We start from the raw sequence: 23,318 nt of genomic DNA, 5'->3' as shown, positions 1-23,318 counted from the left end.
AGTAGTGTTAATTGTTCGTATTACATACCTCTGTAATGAGGTTTCACAAATATCAGTAAGTAGTGTGAATTGTTCGTATTACGTACCTCTGTAATGAGGTTACACAAATCATTGTCTTCCACTGTCTAAAGTAACTTGTATATAGTTACAAATATGTCAGATTTTCTTGGTTCCATTTTAAAATCCTGGGAAGGAGTTAAAAGAACAATAAATTTTATGAAATATTTTAAATGATTGCAGTACAATTTTAGTTCAGACATGTAATGTCATTAATCAGTATTTATAAATAGTTTTAGTATTGAAATATACGTACTATGTATTATACCGAATGAATGAGGAAAATTATACTACCAACACCAACATGTACAATATATTATATATATAAGATAGAATTCCCTGAGATGACAGTCATACTCATGTTGATACAGATTTCCTACATCTCCACTTTAACTGTCAATGACAACCAAACTCAGGAAGATGCAGATTTCTTAAGTCTTCACTTGAACTGTGAATTACAACCAAATTCAGGAACATAAGATTTCCTAAGTCCCCAATTTAACTGTCAATGACAACCAAACTCAGGAAGATACAGTTTCCAAAGTATCTACTTGAACTGTCAATGACAACCAAACTCTGGAAGATACAGATTTGATATTTGACTACTTCATAGTTGATGACTACTGTAAAGTTATTGCTTTGATCCGACACATTCCTATTCTTCCAATGATATCTTAGAATTTGTGCAATAAGTACACCACTATTTGACATAACACATCACTTGTTAAAATACACATGCATGTCTGTTGTGATACACAAAACAGTGAGTCCACATTGTGGTTCAAATCGGGAAAATTAGTTGTGGTTTTAATCGAGAAAATGAGATGTGGTTTAAATCGAGAAAATGAGACAAGATTTAAATCGAGAAAATGAAGTAATTTTAAATGAATCTGCAGTAAGATTTCTCCTAATCTTCTACTGATTACATATATACTAGAGAGGAAGAGTGCAAGATGCATACTTATGGATTGGAATAGGTGGAATGTTTATACTGATACTATGTAAGTATTAACTCACAGTTACTTTAAAAGGTCATATAATGTACCATAGTATTTAGTAAAATGTACCCTCTAGATCTGGTACAAAGTTGAGTTGGGTACCAAAATCATATCTGGGTAACATGTTACTTGACAACAAATCAAGTGTACCTTTACCGGCTACGTAATCTCTAATATAACACTTCAATAACTTGTCTTAGATAATATAATTTAATCAATTACAAATTCAACATTAAAATATGACCAGTTTTGGTCCTGATTTTTTCTTTGGTGGGGGATCAGGTCTGTGAAATGATATTTCCTCGTCTGCACTAGTGCCTGGTTTCCATGTCAGTAGGAGGTCTTTTCTGTCTTCACCTGTAAGAAAAAAAACCTTGAATATAAACAATACAGTAAAAATCTTCTCATCACTGTCATGGTTGTTAAAGGAACTGAAATATCTGTATAAACCTAATAAACAAGTTACATCACCATATTCTAATCACTCTCTTGTTGGTGTCGAGGAATAACTGTGAACAAAAAACTCTTCAGAACTATTTTTAGCACCCTGATGATACATATGTAGCTCATTCTGAAGAAAATCATACCAGCTTTTACTGTGTATATGATGTCATGCTTCCTCACATTTGAAAATGCCATCTCTGAAACAGCATGGTATGATTAAAGTATGCAGGTATGACTGAGGATGAACTGTATTATGTCAGATCTTAACACAATTAAGGGTGTTTCCGCAATATAATATATCTCGCTCCCTTATCGAATCATATGATGTCATAATCCGTCTTTGACTAATGAGTGTGTCGAACACCTACGATTGAATTACATGTATTTGTATGATCCTTTAGCCATGAGTTATCTCCCTTGACACAGAATGCTGAGGTCTTCACTTTGGGACCTGGCACTTAATAAGCGGGAAACTGCTTAACCTTTTTCAGCAGTAGTGACCTTGGTTGCATAAAGACTTGCAAATTGATTCCAAATTGACAGACAAGCATTTCTGACCTCTTTCTATGTCTGTAACTTTGATGGAGAGTACACTTTCGTACAGACTTGTATAATACAGTAAAACCTTTATAACTCAAACCTGCATTGCCCGAATATGTCGTATTCGTCGAACTCATTGTTTGGCCCTAGCTGTTTCTTTAATACATATTCTTAGTAATATAACCTTCTATTCCTCGAATACTGCCCATTAATCGACCTATTGATTATCCGTGTTCCTTCCAAATCATATTCATTTTACCCCGTATTTGTGGAACAGGCGCCATGATCTTCTTGAGTGTGTCTGTCTACAGGTGACTGCTAAGCCTAAGCGCTTATCAACAGTGCCTCCGGTGTTTATATAAGTGTTCAGAGGACAATAATTAAGGGATTAACGTTGGCTTGATAGCATACCTGTTTATATAGGTGTTCAGAGGACAATAATTAAGGGATTAACGTTGGCTTGATAGCATACCTGTTTATATAGGTGTTCGGAGGACAATAATTAAGGGATTAACGTTGGCTTGATAGCATACCTGTTTATATAGGTGTTCAGAGGACAATAATTAAGGGATTAACGTTGGCTTGATAGCATACCTGTTTATATAGGTGTTCAGAGGACAATAATTAAGGGATTAACGTTGGCTTGATAGCATACCTGTTTATATAGGTGTTCAGAGGACAATAATTAAGGGATTAACGTTGGCTTGATAGCATACCTGTTTATATAGGTGTTCAGAGGACAATAATTAAGGGATTAACGTTGGCTTGATAGCATACCTGTTTATATAGGTGTTCAGAGGACAATAATTAAGGGATTAACGTTGGCTTGATAGCATACCTGTTTATATAGGTGTTCAGAGGACAATAATTAAGGGATTAACGTTGGCTTGATAGCATACCTGTTTATATAGGTGTTCGGAGGACAATAATTAAGGGATTAACGTTGGCTTGATAGCATACCTGTTTATATAGGTGTTCAGAGGACAATAATTAAGGGATTAACGTTGGCTTGATAGCATACCTGTTTATATAGGTGTTCAGAGGACAATAATTAAGGGATTAACGTTGGCTTGATAGCATACCTGTTTATATAGGTGTTCAGAGGACAATAATTAAGGGATTAACGTTGGCTTGATAGCATACCTGTTTGTATAGGTGTTCAGAGGACAATAATTAAGGGATTAACGTTGGCTTGATAGCATACCTGTTTGTATAGGTGTTCAGAGGACAATAATTACGGGATTAACGTTGGCTTGATAGCATACCTGTTTATATAGGTGTTCAGAGGACAATAATTAAGGGATTAACGTTGGCTTGATACTATACCTGCATCTCTATTTCGTAATTAATAAAACTGCTTTGAGGCTGTATTTCTAATAACCTTGTGAATATTCAGAAAGTAAACAGATGATCGACCGGGAGTGTATTAATATTTTTCAGTAAAACAAATTTATGGAATTGAGCAAACATGTATTAAGCAAAAAGAGCTTGGAGAAATTTTCTGGCTATAATGATCGATACATTTTAAGGTTTTTAAGGTTTTCCAATGTGGAGTTAACAAACACAATCAGCATTGTATTTTTCAGTCAAATAAAATTACGGAATGGCGTAGTTGTAAACTGTACCATGTCTGGTTATTTTCTGTACAACTAAGTGTTATGCAATGTTGCACCAATATTTCCCGTAAGTAAGTACTGTGAATGACATTTTAACTTTTTCCTCATGTGAATTTGTTATAAAGTATTAAAAATATCACTTGCATAAGTGATAATCACATTTCATCAAATTATCAATTAACATTTAACGTTCATGACAATTAATTTGTCATTTATGGAGCTGTGTTTTTTAAGGGATCGTTGTCTACCAACTATGACGAGATGTACTGGCGTGGTACAATATACCTATCATACACGACCCACATTTTGACCAACCTTCGATTCCTGGAAAACCCCATATTCCTCAAACTGTTGACACGTCCCATGATGTTTGAGTTACAGAGGTTACAGATTTCAAGGATTTTTTTCTGTATAATATCTACAAGAAGATGATCAACATTAATAATCTACAAGAAGATGATCAACATAGAATCATTTGTATAACTTGGTAATGTAACAAACCTGGCTGTTCTTCTCTGTTAGGACAATCCCGCTCATAATGTTCCACAGACTCACAGATCTTACAACAGCCACCTAATCAAAGTAGAACAAAACATAGTGTCACCATGTTACGTGTGACAGAGCAGGCTTGTGTACTCGTAAAATACAGATCATATATTCTATGCTTATCATTTATACTTTATCAATTATGACAGGAAAGTGTAATCACAAAATACAGATATTGTCACTACATGTCACAAAGTCAACTCCAAGGATCGTAATTGAAATATCAGTCTAATGCCTTATTTTCTGTATAGATACAGTCTACTAATGCCTTATTTTCTGTATAGATACAGTCTAATGCCTGATTTTCTGTACAGATACAGTCTAATGCCTTATTTTCTGTATAGATACAGTCTAATGCCTTATTTTCTGTATAGATACAGTCTAATGCCTTATTTTCTGTATAGATACAGTCTAATGCCTTATTTTCAGTATAGATAGTCTAATCCTTATTTTCTATACAGATACAGTCTAATCCTTATTTTCTGTATAGATACAGTCTAATCCTCATTTTCTGTATAGATACAGTCTAATCCTTATTTTCTGTATAGATACAGTCTAATGCCTTATTTTCAGTATAGATACAGTCTAATCCTTATTTTCTATACAGATACAGTCTAGTCCTTGTTTTCAGTATAGATACAGTCTAATCCTTATTTTCTGTATAGATGCAGTCAAATGCCTTATCTTCTGTATAGATATAGATGCAGTCAAATGCCTTATCTTCTGTATAGATATAGATGCAGTCAAATGCCTTATCTTCTGTATAGATTCAGTCAAATGCCTTATCTTCTGTATAGATATAGATGCAGTCAAATGCCTTATCTTCTGTATAGATGCAGTCAAATGCCTTATCTTCTGTATAGATGCAGTCAAATGCATTATCTTCTGTATAGATGCAGTCAAATGCATTATCTTCTGTATAGATGCAGTCAAATGCATTATCTTCTGTATAGATGCACTCACCCATTGGATAAAGTCCCCTAGGGTTATCTGGACACTGTTTTGATAAATGCCCCATCTCTCCGCATATGAAACACTTGGCATAGGGAAACTTGCCTGTAATAACAAAGAGATTGTTAGATGTGAATAAGTTCTCCAGTTATTAATATAATTATCATCTTGTGTCACATAATCTGGACTAAAGCACAGACACCTATGATATATTTGTATAATATATCAGATCAGTTGTTAGATAAGTGTAATGAAAGAAATATCATTATTTTTACTTAAACACTTTACTCATCCCACATGGAAGCATGCAGGCAAAGATGACCAGCCAAGAGAAAGCTATAGCAATAGATATTTGAAATGTTTACCTGCAGGAAGTTTGAGCCGACACTTGCTGGAGGCGTGTTCTGTGGATCCACACTTAAAACAGATACCTGTGCCTTGCTCAATATCTTTCTTGGACTCTGGACACTCAGACATTGCATGACCAGTTCCACGGCAGTTATAACACACCTGGAAAGAAAAGACGATAACATCAGGACGAGACATTGCCTTCATTTCCTTACATCCAATTTTCTGTTTCTCCTAGCCTGATCCTGTATATTCCTCTTTCAATAAATGAGTGAAACATTCTGTACATTTATCCTTTTTATAACTGATTGATGTTTTATATCTCCTACATACTCCCAGGTACATGGTATTTGTTAGTGAGCCTTACCTTTTCTTCTTTGCGTTTATCTATCCTCTTCACTCTTCTGTCTTCTCTTCTTGTTTCTTTCTTCAGAGCCAATACCAATCCCTTTTCAATGTCTCCTTCACCTTTGACCTTAACCTTTGTATGGCTTGGCCTGTGTTTCTTGCCTTTCACATTCTGTCTATGTTTTTGGTGGCCCTGTGAACTTTGACCTGCCATTTCTCTCCATGGTGTGGCATCTAAAGGGCGTTTACTGTTCTCGGAGCCCCCTCTAGCAAACCTTGTCATCTTTTAACACTTTCTATCTACACTTGACCTGAACAGAAAAAAAAGATGCATGCAAATAGGGGCTATAACATGTACAGATCCTTGTATAATTAATTGTGCTCATAGTTTTGACTTGGTAACCCAAGTTTGATTGTACTGTGACTTATGAAGAAATACATATTAAGACAACCATGGGTCACTGACAATATCCTCTTCTCTAAATCAAGACACCTTAGGACTACTAAAGCTCTAATGTTCATTTTTATTATGGAGGTTTTTTCACCAGGTTATATATTTACAAAATCTGCAACAACAACATTGTGCGTGTTTTCAAAAAGTGTTCTCTACCATTTTGTTAATACTGTAAATCACTTAAAATTATATTTCGCGTGGGATTTATTTTCACGTTAATTCGCGAGGAGAGTCAAATGCGGATTCAAATCCCTCGCGAATATTTATATAAGAATGACAAGAATAAGTGGTCTCCATTTTGAATCTACTGTAATCTTTAGTTGGTGAACAGACATCGCCGTTAACGTAATAATGGAATGATAAATTATATACTTATATCAGGTATATCACAAAACACTACATATGAACGGTGTGAAAGCTTTATTTACATTGAAAACAACTCACTTCACTCTCCACATGGAAATATCGCCGACCTGTTTATGTCATTCGCGAATTTAAAGTCATTTTGAGATCAGAATTCACAAAATTATGTATTCGCGAATAAGTTGAATGAGGTGAGTTCGCTAAATTAAGTACTCGCGAAAAATAAGTGATTTACAGTACCACAAAACCATGTTCACTTCTTTGAAATCTTTAATTTTGCTTTCCAGTCCAACACAAAAATAATTTCACTTAAAAGTTATAATTTCATCTCCTCTGAAATGTTTTCCATTCAACCTGTCACAATTTAAAGGTGTTAATTGGAATATATACAAGAAGAAAATGAATGATGAATGTGAAGTTGTTCAAATGAGAGACCAACATCTTGTTTTTACTCTGTAGGAAGGATCCTTCAGAGGTTCTCCTGATAGAGGAGGAAGTTCGATCAATTCAAGTCAAGTCATGGCAGGAGTGAGTAATTCAGACCTGGATGACTAACCACAATAATCAAATTATCTAACCTTTTGTCCGAACTACCATTTATACCCCGGCACTCAATATATAAAATATATTACAACTGTGAAACAAACAGGACATGAGGTCATTGTAACAATATGTTCTTAGTAAAATAGTCAGGTAACACGTTGCATGCTCAATTTGAACCATCCGGCGTATCCACGTGTTGAAATAAGAAAGAGCATAAAACAAATATTTATATATATTATGTAAGAAATATCGTTATATCTGACTTATTTTGGTCATATCAACCATAACTTACAAATATCTAAGTTGAAAGTAGATCATGGACTTGTCGTAAACATGCTTCGGTAATAATAAATCCCGGAAGGGTTCCCTATGTATAGCCCGGCACAGTCCATCACAGGCACATGGGCTCGGTCGGATACTGTCAGTAACGATCAGTTCCTCGAACACAGGACTCTACTGTAGAACTCTACTGTACACTAAATGTATTCTTTATAATTATTTACTAGTATAGTTAATTACCTAACATGGTTACATTTAAATTGTTACAGTTTATTCAACCGTCTCCCGGGCGTACCAGATTCACCGGACTGTAATTAGTCTAGTTTTTACTGATTGTAGTCAGTTTGGGGAAACGGACCGACCTGAGACGGACGGCCAACACGTGCCGGTCATGTTAACACGGGACACGCATGAGTGAACTCTCGCCCAGGCACATGTACTGGACATTCTGTATCTGTATGGTACATGGACACCTTTCATGTTGAGTATAGGCCTACATGTCCACGGTGAGGGGGAGGTAATTTAGTCCAATAATTGTTTTTTGATCCTCTCGCGCATAACATTAGATATGTTACTCGGTGGACGGGTATTCGGCATTTACCAAAGGCATGGTTTCTAACTCAACAAAATTCTTTGTAAAGTACATGTATTCTTATGTATAAAAAATAACGTAGGTATTTCTGGATTTTTTTTTATATGTAGTAGACTAGGCCTGCACCCGTGCTCTAGCTGTTATACGTACATAGGCACTTGTATCTGGTAATAGTATACCCTGCAGTAGACCTAAACATTGGACATTTTGAGATATAACAATAGCAAGTCTACATACAGCATCAGGTAAAGGGTTTAGCGACGAAAAAATGACAAAAAAAATTGACATGATCGCTGTCTTCACACACCTCGTAAGTCACATTTTAGTTACCTGGACTCTTTTTCTAAAACATTTGCCATGGCCGTTTTCATTTTTGTCGGTCCAAATGGTTAGACCAGTGTAATTGTTTATGGAATAAAGACGGACCTACTGTAGTGATTTGAAATTGTGTTCAAACAAGCCTTGAAAAAGACTTACAAGGCCTGTATTAACAATTGCAGGTCTGTCAAGATATATGTTTAAAATATTACATTTAAAAACTGATGAACTTGTTTCTCAGCATAAACGAACAGGCCCCAGATCAATTGTAGCATTACAGTGAGTTTCAGCCCTGTGTCAATACTCCATTTTTTCTTGGAGTTATGGCCCTTTGTACAGATGACATTTTCAAAGTTAGCTGTTTTCTGGACTTTTTAGGTCACCTTAAAGACGAAGTCTCAGTTGACCTATTGCGATCACCTTTTTTCCTGCGTTTTGTGTCGTAAACAATTTACATTTTCAACTTCTTCTCAATAACCAGCAGCCCCAGAGACCTGATGTTGGGTCTGCAGCATGCTGGGGTAAAGGGCTACCAAGTTTGTTCAAATGAATGACCTTGACCTACATTCAATGCCATCAATGTCAATAGACCATGATTTAAGAATTTAATGCACTAACAAATTTAAAAAGACTCCTGAAATAACTGCAGGGTCCATATATGAATGGATCACTGCATTGCAAGCGAGTGATTCAGGTCCATTGGGCCCTGGTTTATTTTGTTTTTAAGTATGAAAATGAAATAAAAAGAAAAATTGAATGGTTTTGCATTGAATATAACATATATTCACTTGTATAACAGAATATTTCGATATATTTCACTTGTGCTTCATACTCGTGAAAATATTGATATTCTGCCATACTTGTGAAATATGTTTACACATATATATTCAACGGGAAACCATAATGCATTCAATATCATCTTTATAATTAAGCATACATTTTGCCATTTGCACTTGTGATAAACAGAATCCCAAAACTTATTTTTATTCTGTATGAAATTTTACAATTTTGTTCTGAATTTTCTTTGCACTTCACCAGTGTATTGATTACTGGTAGTAAAATAAGAAATTCTTCAGCTTCATTTCAGTACCTTCATCTTACAAGTATATTAAAAGTTATCTAGTCTCTGTGAACTGTAATCTAGGTGTTGTGACTTTTCTTCTCGAGAGCAAAAAATTGTTACAAACCACATTTTTGTTTAAATTATTGTTTTGTTTTTGTTTTTTTTTCAGTTTCAAATTCCAGACCGAGAAAATATCATTTTGAGTTTGTAGAAATCATTGGATGGAATTGTTTCTAATGGATACATCTACTTGCTGAAGAACATGATGAGGAATTTATTTGTTACATTCGTTAGGCGATGTATATGCCGACATCATGAGGGACGATTAGCCACTACTTATAGCTACAGCACAGAAACTTCTACAAGTAGTTTTTGTGAACCAAACACCTTTAAGCAGGGCAGATACTTCCTGAAACATTATACAAAGCAACCTTCACGTGAAGAGAGAAGCATCCGCTTTCATAGAAAGAGAATTACAGTGGCTGATGTAGAACCATACTTTGATTCATGCCAGTCAAGTGTTGAAGTTTTCAAAAGTATTTTAGATCAGAAACAAAATTTGTCCTCTGAGCAAAGGATAGCTTTAGATGCCATCCAGATGAACATTTGGAACTTTCATGTCCTTGATTTAGACTTTGATCAGCTCCTTGATATGATTGAGAGAAGTATAATGCAGAACTATTACAGTGAACACCTACTACGGGCTTTGTTCATGAGAGCAACAGAGAAGTTTGACATATATAATTGGGATACGACTTCCATTACTCGTCTGATGTTAACTACAACTGTTTTTAGACAAGTCCCGCACACGTTATTGAGTAAGGTACATACATTTGTCTGTTTGAACATAAAGTTATTCTCCCTGAAAGAATTAGCTTTGATCATGAATGCTTTTTATGTAGGAAAATTCAAATATGGCCATGAAGATTTACTGGCTTCGACAGTCATTGACAAATCTCTGACTAATCTGCATGACATTGATTCTGCAGACCTCTTCATCATCGTTAAGGCCTGCCAATCTCGAGTAGCCAGCAAAGCTCCATTCCTGTTGGATATGGCCAGAGCTTTGACAAAGAATGAGGATGTGTTGAAAAAGCATTGCAGAAATTTTGTTGATGTAGCATATTTCCTAAAGCAGTATGCTATGTTCAAACTTGATGTTCCTAAATTTGTGAAGGCTGTGCTAAAGGTTATGCCTAAACCTACAGATTTCACGGTGGTTCCATGTGCACAATTAGGAAAAATTCAACTGAAGAATACTGACACCAAATTGTTAATTCGACAAAAGGATATTGGCACAATATCGTGGGCACTCGGGTGTTTAGCGTATGATCTTAATGACTTGACTGGCATCCACTCATATTTAGAAAATCTGTTCTCTGCTAGTTATAGCACACATCAAACAGACCATACCTATTGTAGGGAATTTTTCTTCGGTCAAGTTGTGGTTGGAAGATTTTCACCTCTTTTCATCGAATATATGAAAGTTCACAGTTCTAAACATTTGAAAGGTGAGAATGTTTTAATTAAATGTAACAATAAAACCAACAATATCAAGCAGTTTAAATACATGTATAATCTTTATAGATTTTTATATGTAATTTTTGAAATTATTACTTCATCCCTGAAGGCCATCATTTATGCATTGTCATATTTCAGAATTTTGATGTAATAAGAGTTCACAGGGACTTTGTATTAATTCCCAATTCCACTGTTATGATTTGTTTATTAGCTCACCTGGTCCGAAGGACCAAGGTGAGCTTATGCCATACCGTGGCGTCCGTCGTCCGTCGTCCGTCCGTCCGTCGTCTGTCGTCCGTCGTCCGTCCGTCCGTCAACAATTGACTTCTTCTTCATAACCACTGATCAGAATTTGACCAAATTTGGTCAGAAGCATCCCTATGGGTAGGGGACTCAAAATTGTACAAATGATGGGGCTGACCCCCCAGGGGCCTGAGGGGCGGGGCCAAAAGGGGTCAATTTGGCTATATTGATATAAACGACTTCTTCTCTGAAACCGAGCAAAGGATATCACTCATATTTGTCAGTAGCATCACTTTGGGGTGGGGATTCAAAATTGTACAAATGATGGGGCTAACCTCCAGGGGCCGGAAGGGCGGGGCCAAATGTGGTCATTTGGGCTATATTGATATAAACAACTTCTTCTCTGAAACCGAACAAACGATATTGCTCATATTTGCCTGGTAGCAACACTATGGGGTGGGGATTCAAAATTGTACAAATGGTGTGGCTGACCCCCGGGGGGCCTGAGGGGCGGGGCCAAGAGTGGTCAATTTGGCTGTATTGATATAAACGACTTCTTCTCTGAAACCGAGCAAAGGATATTGCTCCTTTTTGCCTGGAAGCAATCACTATGGGGTGGGGATTCAAAATTGTACAAATGGTGGTGCTGACTCCCTAGGGGCCTGAGAGGCGGGTCAAAAATGGGTCAATAAAGCTATATTGATATTAACGACTTCTTTTCTGAAACTAAGCAATGGATATCACTCATATTTGCCAGGTAGCAACCCCCTAGGGTAGGGATTCAAAATTGTACAAATGACAGGGCTGACCCCAGGGGACCTAAGAGGCGGGGCCAAAAGGGGTTATTTTGGCAAAATTGATATAAACAACTTTTTCTCTGAAAATAAGCAATGGATATCTTTAATATTTGACTGGTAGCATTCACTTTGGTTAAGGATTCAAAATTGTACAAATGATGAGGCCGACCCCCTGGAGGCTGAGGGGCTGGGCCAAAAGGGGTCAATTTGGCTAAATTGATATGAACAACTTCTCTGAAACAGCTCATATTTGACTATTAGCATCCTATTGGGGTAGGGATTCAAAATTGTATAAAGGAAGGAGCTGACTCCCAGGGGGCAGAGGGCAGGGCCAAAAGGGGCCAATTGGTCTAAACAAAATCTTCTCTGAAACTAAGCAATGGATATCACTCACATTTGTGTGGTAGCATCCCTATGGGGTCCCGCCAAAAGTCAATTTCATTTCATGGATTAATGTACCTTTTGGCATTTTTAGTATTAAAATAAAACCAATGTACATGTACCCATATAAAATGCTTATGATATATATTGACATAGCAATACCAGCAACAAATGTACTTAAGCATCATTCTTGTTTCATATCTCATGAAACCAGGTGAGCGATACAGGCCCTCTGGGCCTCTTGTTATAAGTAATATAAATGTTTACACAAATAAGTAAGGACTGGATATTGGTGTCAAATACCTGTGAATGGGTTATAAGCTATCAATAGTGCTAGTGAAATCAGCATGAAAAATAGTACTTCATTATTTTTCTGTATAAATGTAGATTTACAGTATTTACTTAAATTGCAATTTTATTGTTTCAAGTGATGCCAATAGATTAAATAATGAATGTAATTTTTGAATGTCTAGCTTTAATCAACTTTTGTTTGTTTTACAGAGGAATTTATGAATCAAAACTTATGGAAACGAAAGATGTTGTCCATTTTACTTCGGGTTTCCATGGATATCGAATGTCCGGAGGTTGAACTCAAGAAAATTCCCCAGGTAAAAATATCCAGCTCTACCTATAATTTTGTGTACATGTTTTTTCGCCCATAACAAATAAAACTGTATCAGAATTTTACGTCAAGTAATACATTTTGTCCATTCTCATGTAAGATGTACATTATTATGAATTGTTGTTTTGTGGGCCAGTTCTACCCAAACCTTTACCTGGTAACTTCTCTACTTTTATATATGGTTTTAACTCACCTAGACAGTGAGCTATATGTTATGTATTTGTCCACAAGTTTTCAGACCATTAGAGGGATACTCTCCACCTACGTGTATTTAAGGTTCAGACATGAGTCTTGTCTTGTCTATAATCCTTAAAACTTTTTATTATGTTGTTAATCCTATTATGATGTATTGGATGTATCCTCTATTGATTGAAGTCCCCCCCCCCCCCCCCCCCCCCCCCCCCCATGCCAACTGACACCCTGGGGACTAGGGCATCATGTGTCCATCTAGCCTTCAACACTAGCTTGTACAGGCTGTATCTTTTACACTACCTGTCACTACAACTTAATACTTAGGGCATGAGTTTATGTATGTGGAGTACGGAGGTCACAGACATACATTTAGACATTTGACCTACATCAAATAAAAACTTGCCTGGCTCTATCTCCTACACTTCTTTTCACTAGAACTTTCATTTCAAAATATTTTATTTAAAGATTTGAATTAATTTACATACAATATTTCATAATAGAGATAGAATTTAGATATAAAAATGGATTGGACAACAGGCTAAGCCTATACAGGTCACTAGAACTTCATACTTAGCTAGGGCATGATTTCACCTACGTGTAGCAGTGTGTTATGTATCTAAAGTAGGTCACTACAACTTACATCTTTATCTACATCCGATTGGGGACTTTAATAGCTGATTTATCTTGTTACTGAAGCAGTGTAAAATAGATTATTCTCATATTTCAAATGAAAATTCCCATTTGTCCTAATTTTCATTTTTATCAGGACCATTAAATATATGAAATTATTAAAAATTATCATGATCTTTATCACATTATTTAATGTATATCTGAGTCAATTTAAGCAGTTCTATGGAATTACATGTATTTGTGGTGAAAGTTAATTAAGAGTGGTTAAGGTGTCCCAACACTTTATCAATAGCCCTCCACCCCTGGGTTGCGAGTTCGAAACCTACATGGGGCAGTTGCCAGGTACTGACCGTAGGCCAGTGGTTTTTCTCCTGCACTCCGGCTTTCCTCCACCTCCAAACCTGGCATGTCCTTAAATGACCCTGGCTGTTAATAAGACGTTAAACAAAATATACCAAACCAAAAATTTATCACAGATTTAAGTTTAATTGAAACTTGACACGAAATAGTACCAGGGTATGTACTAATATATGTCTACCATATGTAATGGAATAGATATCTGATAGGGAGACTTTAGGTAACTTGGTTTGTAAATTGATATGATGATGAAAATAAAGAAAATGTCAATAAAGAAAGTTTGAATTGTTTTACAGGGCATGTTGGAGTCGAACATGAAAGCTTCTGCTCCCAAATCCACATACCAGTATATACAACAAGTGACCAACTGTGTGAACAAGATGTTAGAAGGGAGATTCACTGTGTGTCATACCATCCTGCCTTACATCCCAAAAAGTAAGGGAAGCCGAATCTAATATTTCTTTACCTTTCATAAGTTTACTTATCTTAAGTTGACTGGATCTGCCCCCAGTTTCATCAACATTCCTTCACATAAATAACCAATTTTGATTATAAATATTTTGTGACGTTTGACACTTTTAACTTTGTTACAGATCAGCTAAATAAGTAAACAAAACCACCTCCCTCGACTTTTGTTAGTACGTACATATGGCTAAATCTGTAGGACTACAAGTACTTGCAGAAAAATATTGCATGAATGAATTTCATAACTGAACATAAACATCTTTCCTGCAATAAGAATACATTTGTGTGATTTCAGTGTTGGAAATTCGTTTGGACAACAACAACAGACCTGTTTCCTTTACTCCAACAAACTATGAGGATCTGTTAAAAGAAATGAAAAACAAACAAGTGTTGTCACGAAGTGGGAGACGAATGTAAGATTGATACAGAAGTGTATAAAAATATTTAATCAACCAACAATTTTTACAGATGATATATAGTTGTATGACAAGTAAGGTTTTGAGATTTACCGGTACTCAATCTTTGAGATATTCGGGAATTAACAAATTCATTTTCTCTCTCAGTGTTTCTCATATCACCAACATGTTTGATTTTTAAATGGTTGAGTACATGGATATTGGAAGTTTTTGGAAACCTGAATCTTGAATCTTCCATATCCGCAGTTTCAAATTGCAAAGTTGATATTTAACCATTTTTTTTAACTCTGGTCCCCTTGTAAAATATTTCCATGTTTAACTGGGCATTTTCTTATGCTATTGTGCTCACAAACAACTATTATAACTGAAGTCAGACACATCAGACACTTATTGGCAAAGTGATAGTGATTACTGTTCACCTGCTATGGATCCATTGATGGGGTTCAGGTAATTGTGGGACTCCTCATGAATATAAAAATGACTGCCCTCTTCCAATGATGTTTCACACAAAATTTGATTGTAATCCATTCAAGCGTTAAGGAGGAGTAGGGTTTTAAAGCAAATTTCAGCAAAGGTCCTCTTTTTGGGCCCCACCACTTGGGGCCCCAGGGGTCAGACCACCCTCATTTATATACCTGGTACAAGAAATCTCAGAGGGATATTGGCACCCACTATTGAATGATACATATCAGTCAAATGAAAGACTTATCTTTTCTCTTCATTTCCCTTCTTTCACTTGTCTTTCAAAACATTTGATGAATTTATATTTAATATAGCAGGAGCAACCTGCAATTGTCAAAATCCAAGATGGCTACCTGTCAGCCATATTTTTTTCTGATCAGTCCCAAAATGCAATATGCACATCTAGAGACCAAGGGGAACTTACATATTAAATATGAGAAAGATCTTAGGACTTTCTGTGAAATAACAATGAAAAATATGAGAAAGATCCCTTCAAAACTGTCCGAGAAATAGCGATAACAAACTTCAATTGTCAAAATCAAAGGTGGCCTTCTGTCGGCCATGTCGTTTTCTGATTGGTCCCAAAATGCAATATAAATAACTATTGGTACCAAGGGTAACTTACAGATGAAATTTGAGAAAGATCCCTTCAGTACTTTCCAAGAAATAATGATAACAAACTTCCATTGTCAAAATCAAAGATGGCTGCCTGTCTGTCCATAGGGTCACACCAGCCTCATTTATATAAAATATGATCACCTCCCCAAATCATGTTTCATGTCAACTTTGGATTTAATCCACCTAAGGGTTAAAGAGTAAATAATATAGGATTTTAAAGCAAAATTTTACAAAAGTTTTCCTTTTGGGGCCCCATGGCCTTAGGGGTTGGACCAGCCTCATTTATATAAAATATGATTGCCTGTGCCCAATGATGTAAGTTCCCACGATGGACGGAGCACGATGGACGGAGCAGGAAGGCTCATCCTGATCCTTTGGGTCAGATGACCCATTAAAATTTATCAGATCCAAGGTCAAGATAATGAGTCAAAGGTCAAGGTCAAATGATTCATCTCTTAACTGTTGGATTTAAGAAGAGACATGTTTGATTAAATTGCTTTCAGCAGGACACTTAAAATAGATTCATTTGTTATTCTTTATTCATTTCAGTGCGATCTTACTGAGGAGTAAATCATCTTTCTTGAAAACGGCCAAAAAACACAGTATATATGACCGACCCTCTGGTTTCACAATTGTCAGTGAAAGACAACTACAGAAACTTGGATATGAATCTTGTTTGGTAAAGTTTTTTTTTCTGATTTCATTTGAATATTTGAATTATTTTTAGCTCACCGGTTACGAGTAACCGAGAGCTAATGCTGTCACCCTGGCATCGGCGTCGGCGTCCCACCCCAAAACTTTAAAGTTTTTGGGATAAGTTTTTGGAAAGCCTTTAAGTCCAAAAGTATGCACCTCATGCCCTTCTAATTTGGTTTATACATTCATTAGAGGTCTAGGAGTGATGTTATGGTAAAATAATGCAAAACAAATTGTGCTTTTTTCGCATTTTACTATTTTGTGGACTTAATTTTTTTGGCACTAAAACTCACTTTAAAGTTTTGGGGGTAAGATTGGCACTAAAACTCACTTTAAAGTTTTGGGGGTAAGTCCAAAAGTATAGACCTATCACCCTTCTATTTTGGTTTATACATTCATTAAAGATCCAGGAGTGATGCTGTTGCAAAATCATGCAGAAAAAATTTGTGATTTTTTTTTGGCATTTTATGATTTAGTGGACTTGCGTTTTTTGACCCAAAAACCCACTTTAAAGATTTAGGGGGTTAGTTTTGGAAAGCTTGTATGTCCACACCCTTCTTATTTGGTTTATACATCAATTAGAGGTCTAGGAGCGATATTATGTGACATACAATTTCAAAATGACATGCTTATACATACATAAACAAGAGGCCCATGGGGCCTGTATCGCTCACCTGGTTGGATTTGACCAAATGTCAAAATAATGTTCATGTTCAATTTGTTTTATTTGTCAATCTCAAACCATGCTATAGATGGTTTTTCAATTTCAAAACATTTTATTGACACATAAGGACAATAGGATTGGACAGCAGGCAAAGCCTATATAAGTCCTCTCGCTATAGATGGTTAAAGTGTGGGGATCCCAACTGCTTTAATGAAATAATGAAGTCCAGACTCTTTAAGGGACTGAAAGACATCAAGGATTGTTTTTTACAACATGCATTCATAACTTAATGACTAGTACCAATTTAAAGGAATTACCTCTATTTCCCCTATGGGGCCCCACCCCTTTGGCCCATTGGGGGTCAAAATCATCATTAATACAAAATCTGTTTCGCTTTCCCCAAGGATGTTTCTGACCAAATTGGGTTCAAATCCATTCATAACTTTATGACTAGTAGCGATTTAAAGTGTTTGCCATCACTTTCCACTATTGGGCCCTGCCCCTTTGGCCCCTTTTGGGTCAGAGTCACCATTTATGCAAAATCTGTTCCCCTTCCTCCAAGGATGTGTCTGACCAAATTGGGTTCAAATCCATTCATAACTTTAATACTAGTAGCGATTTAAAGAAAATAACCTCTATTTCCCCTATTGGGCCCCGCCCCTTTGGCCCCTTGGGGGTCAGAGTCACCAATTATGCAAAATCTGTTTCCCTTCCCCCAAGGATGTTTCTGACCAAATTTGGTTCAAATCTATTCATAACTTTATGACTAGTAGCGATTTAAAGTTATTACCTCTTTTTCTCCTATTTAGCCCCGCCCCTTTTGCCCTTTGGGGGTCAGAGTCACCATTTATGCAAAATCTGTTCCCCTTCCCCCAAGGATGTTTCTGACCAAATTGGGTTCAAATCCATTCATAACTTAATGACTAGTAGCGATTTAAAGGAATTACCTCCATTTCCCCTATTGGGCCCCGCCCCTCAGGCCCCTTGGGGGTCAGAGTCACCAATTATGCAAAATCTGTTCCTCTTACCCCAAGGATGTTTCAAGACCAAATTGGGTTCAAATCCATTCATAACTTAATGACTAGTAGCGATTTAAAGGAATTACCTCTATTTCCCCTATTGGGCTCAGCCCCTTTGGCCCCTTGGGGGTCAGAGTCACCAATTATGCAAAATCTGTTCCCCTTCCCCAAGGATGTTTCTGACCAAATTGGGTTCAAATCCATTCATAACTTTATGACAAGTAGCGATTTAAAGGAATTACCTCCATTTCCCCTATTGGGCCCCGCCCCTTTTGCCCTTTGGGGGTCAGAGTCACCATTTATGCAAAATCTGTTCCCCTTCCAACAAGGATGTTTCTGACCAAATTGGGTTCAAATCCATTCATAACTTAATGACTAGTAGCGATTTAAAGGAATTACCTCCATTTCCCCTATTGGGCCCCGCGGGGGTCAGAGTCACCAATTATGCAAAATCTGTTCCTCTTACCCCAAGGATGTTTCAAGACCAAATTGGGTTCAAATCCATTCATAACTTAATGACTAGAAGCTATTTAAAGGAATTACCTCCATTTCCCCTATTGGGCCCCGCCCCTTTGGCCCCTTGGGGGTCAGAGTCACCAATTATGCAAAATCTGTTCCCCTTACCCCAAGGATGTTTCAAGACCAAATTTGGTTTAAATCCATTCCTATCTTTACGGCTAGTAGTGATTTAAAGGAATTACCTCTATTTCCCCTATTGGGCCCCACCCCTTTGGCCCCTTGGGGGGTCAAAGTCACCATTTATGCAAAATCTGTTCCCCTTCCCCCAAGGATGTTTCTGACCAAATTGGGTTCAAATCCATTCATAACTTTATGACTAGTAGCGATCTAAAGAAAATAACCTCTATTTCCCCTATTGGGCTCCGCCCCTTTGGCCCCTTGGGGGTCAGAGTCACCAATTATGCAAAATCTGTTTCCCTTCCCCCAAGGATGTTTCTGACCAAATTTGGTCCAAATCTATTCATAACTTTATGACTAGTAGCGATTTAAAGTTATAACCTCTTTTTCTCCTATTTAGCCCCGCCCCTTTTGCCCTTTGGGGGTCAGAGTTACCATTTATGCAAAATCTTTTTCCCTTCCCCCAAGGATGTTTCTGACCAAATTGGGTTCAAATCCATTCATAACTTAATGACTAGTAGCGATTTAAAGGAATTACCTCCATTTCCCCTATTGGGCCCCGCCCCTTTGGCCCCTTGGGGGTCAGAGTCACCATTTATGCAAAAACTGATCACCTTCCGCCAAGGATGTTTCTGACCAAATTTGGTCAATATCCAATAAGAACTTTGTGACTAGTAGCGATTTGAAGCAAATGTTGACGGACGGACGACGGTGAGCTTTCGCAATCATTGATTGCACTTGTTTTGTTTTAGCTCACCTTGCACAGATGGCATATGACGTACATTTCTGCTATCAGCAACAGACTGGTTGGCTTTGGAGCTCACCTAAAAATCTCTTTTGCTCAGAAACATCCTTGGGGGAAGGGGATCCAATTTTGTATAAATGGTGGGTCTGGGCCCCAATACGGGAAATGTAGCAAATTCTTTAAAATCCTTCTTCTTCTGTAAGAATATAAGGATTTCTTTTATATCTGATCTAAAGCATCCTTTGGTGAAGAGGAACCAGTTTTCAATAAACTTCTGGTCTAGTCCTCATAGGGCCTGAGGGGTGGGAGGCAATAGAAGAAGAGGTAAATCCTTTAGCTACTAGTCCTAGGCAGGAGCATTATTTGGCAAGGGAGAGCCAATGTATAAACGGATGGTGTGGCTTTCCTGGGGCTGGAGGGGCATGGCCCAATAGGAGTAGCAAAAGACTTAACAATCCTTTTTCCTTTTTGAAAATGACAGGATTTTTTTACATTGGGTTGGTACCATTGTTGGGAAATGAAGTTTAAAAAGTTGAAAATATTTGTAATACGTGTGTAATTACTGAAATATTGAAATATCCAGGTGAGCAATGCAGGCCCTCAGGGCCTTTTGTTGAGAATTTCTAGCCTATTACATTACAAAATGTTGATATGCACACCTTTGTTGTTTTTTTGGCAGTTACCAAAATGTTCATCATATATATTACTTCCATATCACATCACAAATAAAGGTAAAAAACCAGTAAAGCTACAAATTATATACATTGTACAATGTATTTAAAAATTGTTCACTGCAATTTTCAATTTTCATATATACTTCTCAAATTTAATGGGTGTTTAATGTCATGGTGTCATCATCCTCTCGTCTGTCTTGCTTAAACTTAATTATCTTGAGATCATTCATAGTTGTTTCTTCTGGAGGCATTTTGATTTGTTTCTTTATTTCTAACAATTGTTCGGAGATCCCTCTTAGTTGGTAGGCTTTACAAGCTATATTGAAGATATTTTGTTGAATGAGTTGGACACTGGCACCTGAATACTTAAATTCTTCAAACTGTTCAAAAAATTAAACATTGACATGAAAGGTGAAGGTTATAGCCTGCCACCTAACCACAGCCTGCCACCTAACCACTCATAAGCACAGGCGCTTGCATATAGAAAATATCACTTTCGATTTTTTTTTGATATGACAGCGGTATGTGTAATGTGTAAGAGGGCCCTCTTAAATTAAACATTGACATGAAAGGTGAAGGTTATAGCCTGCCACCTAACCACAGCCTGCCACCTAACCACTCATAAGCACAGGCGCTTGCATATAGAAAATATCACTTTCGATTTTTTTTTGATATGACAGCGGTATGTGTAATGTGTAAGAGGGCCCTCTTACACATTACACATACCGCTGTCATATCAAAAAAAAAATTGAATGTGATATTTTCTATATGCAAGTGCCTGTGCTCATAAGGTGATGTGAATCATATTTCAGTGAAAGATAGTATATAACACTATGGCATTCAACATCATGGATACTCCAAGGGCTATGCTCACACATGCTCTCTTGAAAAAGAGAGTGTATGTGATCATAACCCTAGGCAAGATGATTGTCTTTAGAACATGGTAATTTTGTTTCAGTTAACGTCACAACCAGAATCTGTCTCCGATGTAGCCGAAAATATATTGTCAAAGTTGGTGCATGATTTTGGAATGGAGGTGAATTCAGCAGTACATATCAAGAAGACATGATCAAAGTATGGGTTGTTGATAGACATTGTGTGGGATGATGTGGACTCAGGACACAAAACAGGATATGTACAAGTCGAACTGATGGTAGTTAACAATGTGTAACTTGGCCAGGTGACTAATAGTGGCTAGTAGAATTTCAGAGTTCTGGGTTTGATTCGTGGTCTGGCCATTTATATTATAATACATGGGCTGTCTTGTGTAGATCCATATACGGTAAACCTCCGATTAATTTGAACACGCGGATAGTTCGAACACACATTTTTTTCTAGAAAAACAGTAATTTTTTAGCTAGTAATAGTTCGAACTCTGACTGTTTATAACCGACACCATTTCGGATAGTTCGAACTCGTCAAATGAAGAACGTAAAGTAAGGTTTTTTTGTAATGGAATGCATATGGAGATTCAATTTTGGTGTATTTATGAAACAAATTTTAGCCAAAGCCCCAAATATAAAAAAGTAATGAAAATCAGCACAGAGTTGATGTCCTAGAATTTAACATCATCCTATTGCTCCATCACTCTATTGACTTCTTTACTTATTTGATAAACATCAAAAAAGATTCACATACCTGGTACATGCTAAAGACTTCTAAATATGAGGTGCTGGTTTTGTCGGTAATGACTAGCTTGGACTCAATGACTTTAAAAGCATTTTGGGATATCAATAAATATGGCTGCTACCATGAAAATAAATTGTTTTTTAAGATCTTTTATGCATAGTGATATCATGCTCTGTATAAACTTGCCGGTTCCTTTTTGCAACATTCAGTTTTGTGTTGAATCAGCTTTACTATGTCAGGGATAAGTATGAAAAAAAAAAAATTCTTTGCTTCAATCGATGTTCATTATTACATCATGTCCATCAGACAATTTATATTATAACAATCAGGCCATTTGATCAGTATTCACAATAACTTTCAGGATTTGAGGACAGAAAAATGCTTCTACTGTTAATGCTATGTTCTGTTTATTATCATATTTTCATATAAAAAACAATACAAAATAGGTTTCAAAACTGTGTAAAAGCTTTCCTTGCTGTTCAATTAGTGAAAACAAGTGTTTGCCACCAGTCTTTTACCAATTAAGAAGCTATTTTAGACTTGTTCAAGATTGATTAAGATTGCAATTATATGTTTACAAAGTTATGAACTTTTTTAAAACCAAATAAATGATTTTCTTCAGAAATCACTCAGAATATTTGTTTTTGTAATTTTTGAACATTATTAGATTTAATTAACATACATGATAAACATGCTACAAAATACCCTTCGAAACATCACATACTCAAATTTTCACACATTACCGTATTTTAACAGATTAAGAATTAAGAACAATTAAGATTTGATACATCCACATGATTTGCTATATAGTGTGATAATTGCAGTCATAATATAGCGGAATGCTTCCAGCATGAAAAAAAGTAGAACAAGATTACTGCACAAAAATGTACATTTACAGTAACACAAGTGTACATATTGTATAACACATGTTCATTATTTGGATTTTCAAACTTATATATAGCTTCAAGAATGCTCAGCTATTAATCCCAAATTAACAAACAAGTCCGATCCTGTGTCGGGGATTCTCTAACTTTGTGACAAGTCTGGATCAGTGTCATTTGATGAAGCCCTGATCTGTAATTGACGTAAGA

The 23,318-nt window shown here is 36.5% G+C and overlaps 2 protein-coding genes across 5 annotated transcripts; one reads left to right on the top strand and one right to left on the bottom strand.

Moving 5' to 3' along the window:
* Nucleotides 1–1,249: 1,249 nt before the first annotated feature.
* Nucleotides 1,250–7,612, bottom strand: LOC117334701 (zinc finger CCHC domain-containing protein 9-like). 2 transcript variants are annotated; one of them, XM_033894469.1, is made up of 6 exons: nt 7,501–7,612; nt 5,868–6,159; nt 5,518–5,662; nt 5,165–5,257; nt 4,157–4,228; nt 1,250–1,412 (listed from the first exon to the last, which is right to left on the bottom strand). In XM_033894469.1, the coding sequence occupies exons 2-6, from the start codon at nt 6,129–6,131 to the stop codon at nt 1,288–1,290; spliced, it is 699 nt and encodes a 232-aa protein (XP_033750360.1). In that variant the 5' UTR covers nt 6,132–6,159; nt 7,501–7,612; the 3' UTR covers nt 1,250–1,287. The 2 variants fall into 2 exon arrangements, with proteins under 2 accessions (XP_033750360.1, XP_033750361.1); XM_033894470.1 differs by lacking the exon at nt 7,501–7,612 and adding an exon at nt 7,244–7,329.
* A 226-nt stretch (nt 7,613–7,838) lies between these two features.
* On the top strand, nt 7,839–21,875 carry LOC117334699. Of its 3 annotated transcripts, none has more exons than XM_033894467.1 (7): nt 7,839–7,967; nt 9,630–10,971; nt 12,904–13,010; nt 14,500–14,638; nt 14,964–15,081; nt 16,714–16,843; nt 21,557–21,875. In XM_033894467.1, exons 2-7 carry the CDS (start codon nt 9,723–9,725, stop codon nt 21,665–21,667), a joined length of 1,854 nt encoding a protein of 617 aa, XP_033750358.1. In that variant the 5' UTR covers nt 7,839–7,967; nt 9,630–9,722; the 3' UTR covers nt 21,668–21,875. The 3 variants fall into 3 exon arrangements, with proteins under 3 accessions (XP_033750358.1, XP_033750357.1, XP_033750356.1); XM_033894466.1 differs by having other exon boundaries at nt 7,839–7,993; XM_033894465.1 differs by having other exon boundaries at nt 7,839–8,004.
* Nucleotides 21,876–23,318: the final 1,443 nt, after the last annotated feature.

This window comes from Pecten maximus, chromosome 9 (assembly GCF_902652985.1).
Source record: "Pecten maximus chromosome 9, xPecMax1.1, whole genome shotgun sequence".
Taxonomy (NCBI): Eukaryota; Metazoa; Mollusca; class Bivalvia; order Pectinida; family Pectinidae; genus Pecten; species Pecten maximus.
Note: the sequence above shows the minus strand (reverse complement) of the source record. Positions and strands in the feature narration are given on the sequence as shown.

What these genes read in the sequence shown, in the direction of transcription:
- LOC117334699 (XM_033894467.1), top strand. Translation starts at nt 9,723, where the DNA reads ATGATGAGGAATTTATTTGTTACATTCGTTAGGCGATGTATATGCCGA. An exon ending in CCTGCCTTACATCCCAAAAA is followed by an intron (nt 14,639 to 14,963) that starts GTAAGGGAAGCC and finishes GTGTGATTTCAG; the next exon opens with TGTTGGAAATTCGTTTGGAC. An exon ending in TCACGAAGTGGGAGACGAAT is followed by an intron (nt 15,082 to 16,713) that starts GTAAGATTGATA and finishes TATTCATTTCAG; the next exon opens with TGCGATCTTACTGAGGAGTA.
- LOC117334701 (XM_033894469.1), bottom strand. Translation starts at nt 6,131, where the DNA reads ATGACAAGGTTTGCTAGAGGGGGCTCCGAGAACAGTAAACGCCCTTTA. An exon ending in ATAAACGCAAAGAAGAAAAG is followed by an intron (nt 5,663 to 5,867) that starts GTAAGGCTCACT and finishes TTTTCTTTCCAG; the next exon opens with GTGTGTTATAACTGCCGTGG. An exon ending in TAGGGGACTTTATCCAATGG is followed by an intron (nt 4,229 to 5,164) that starts GTGAGTGCATCT and finishes TACTTTGATTAG; the next exon opens with GTGGCTGTTGTAAGATCTGT.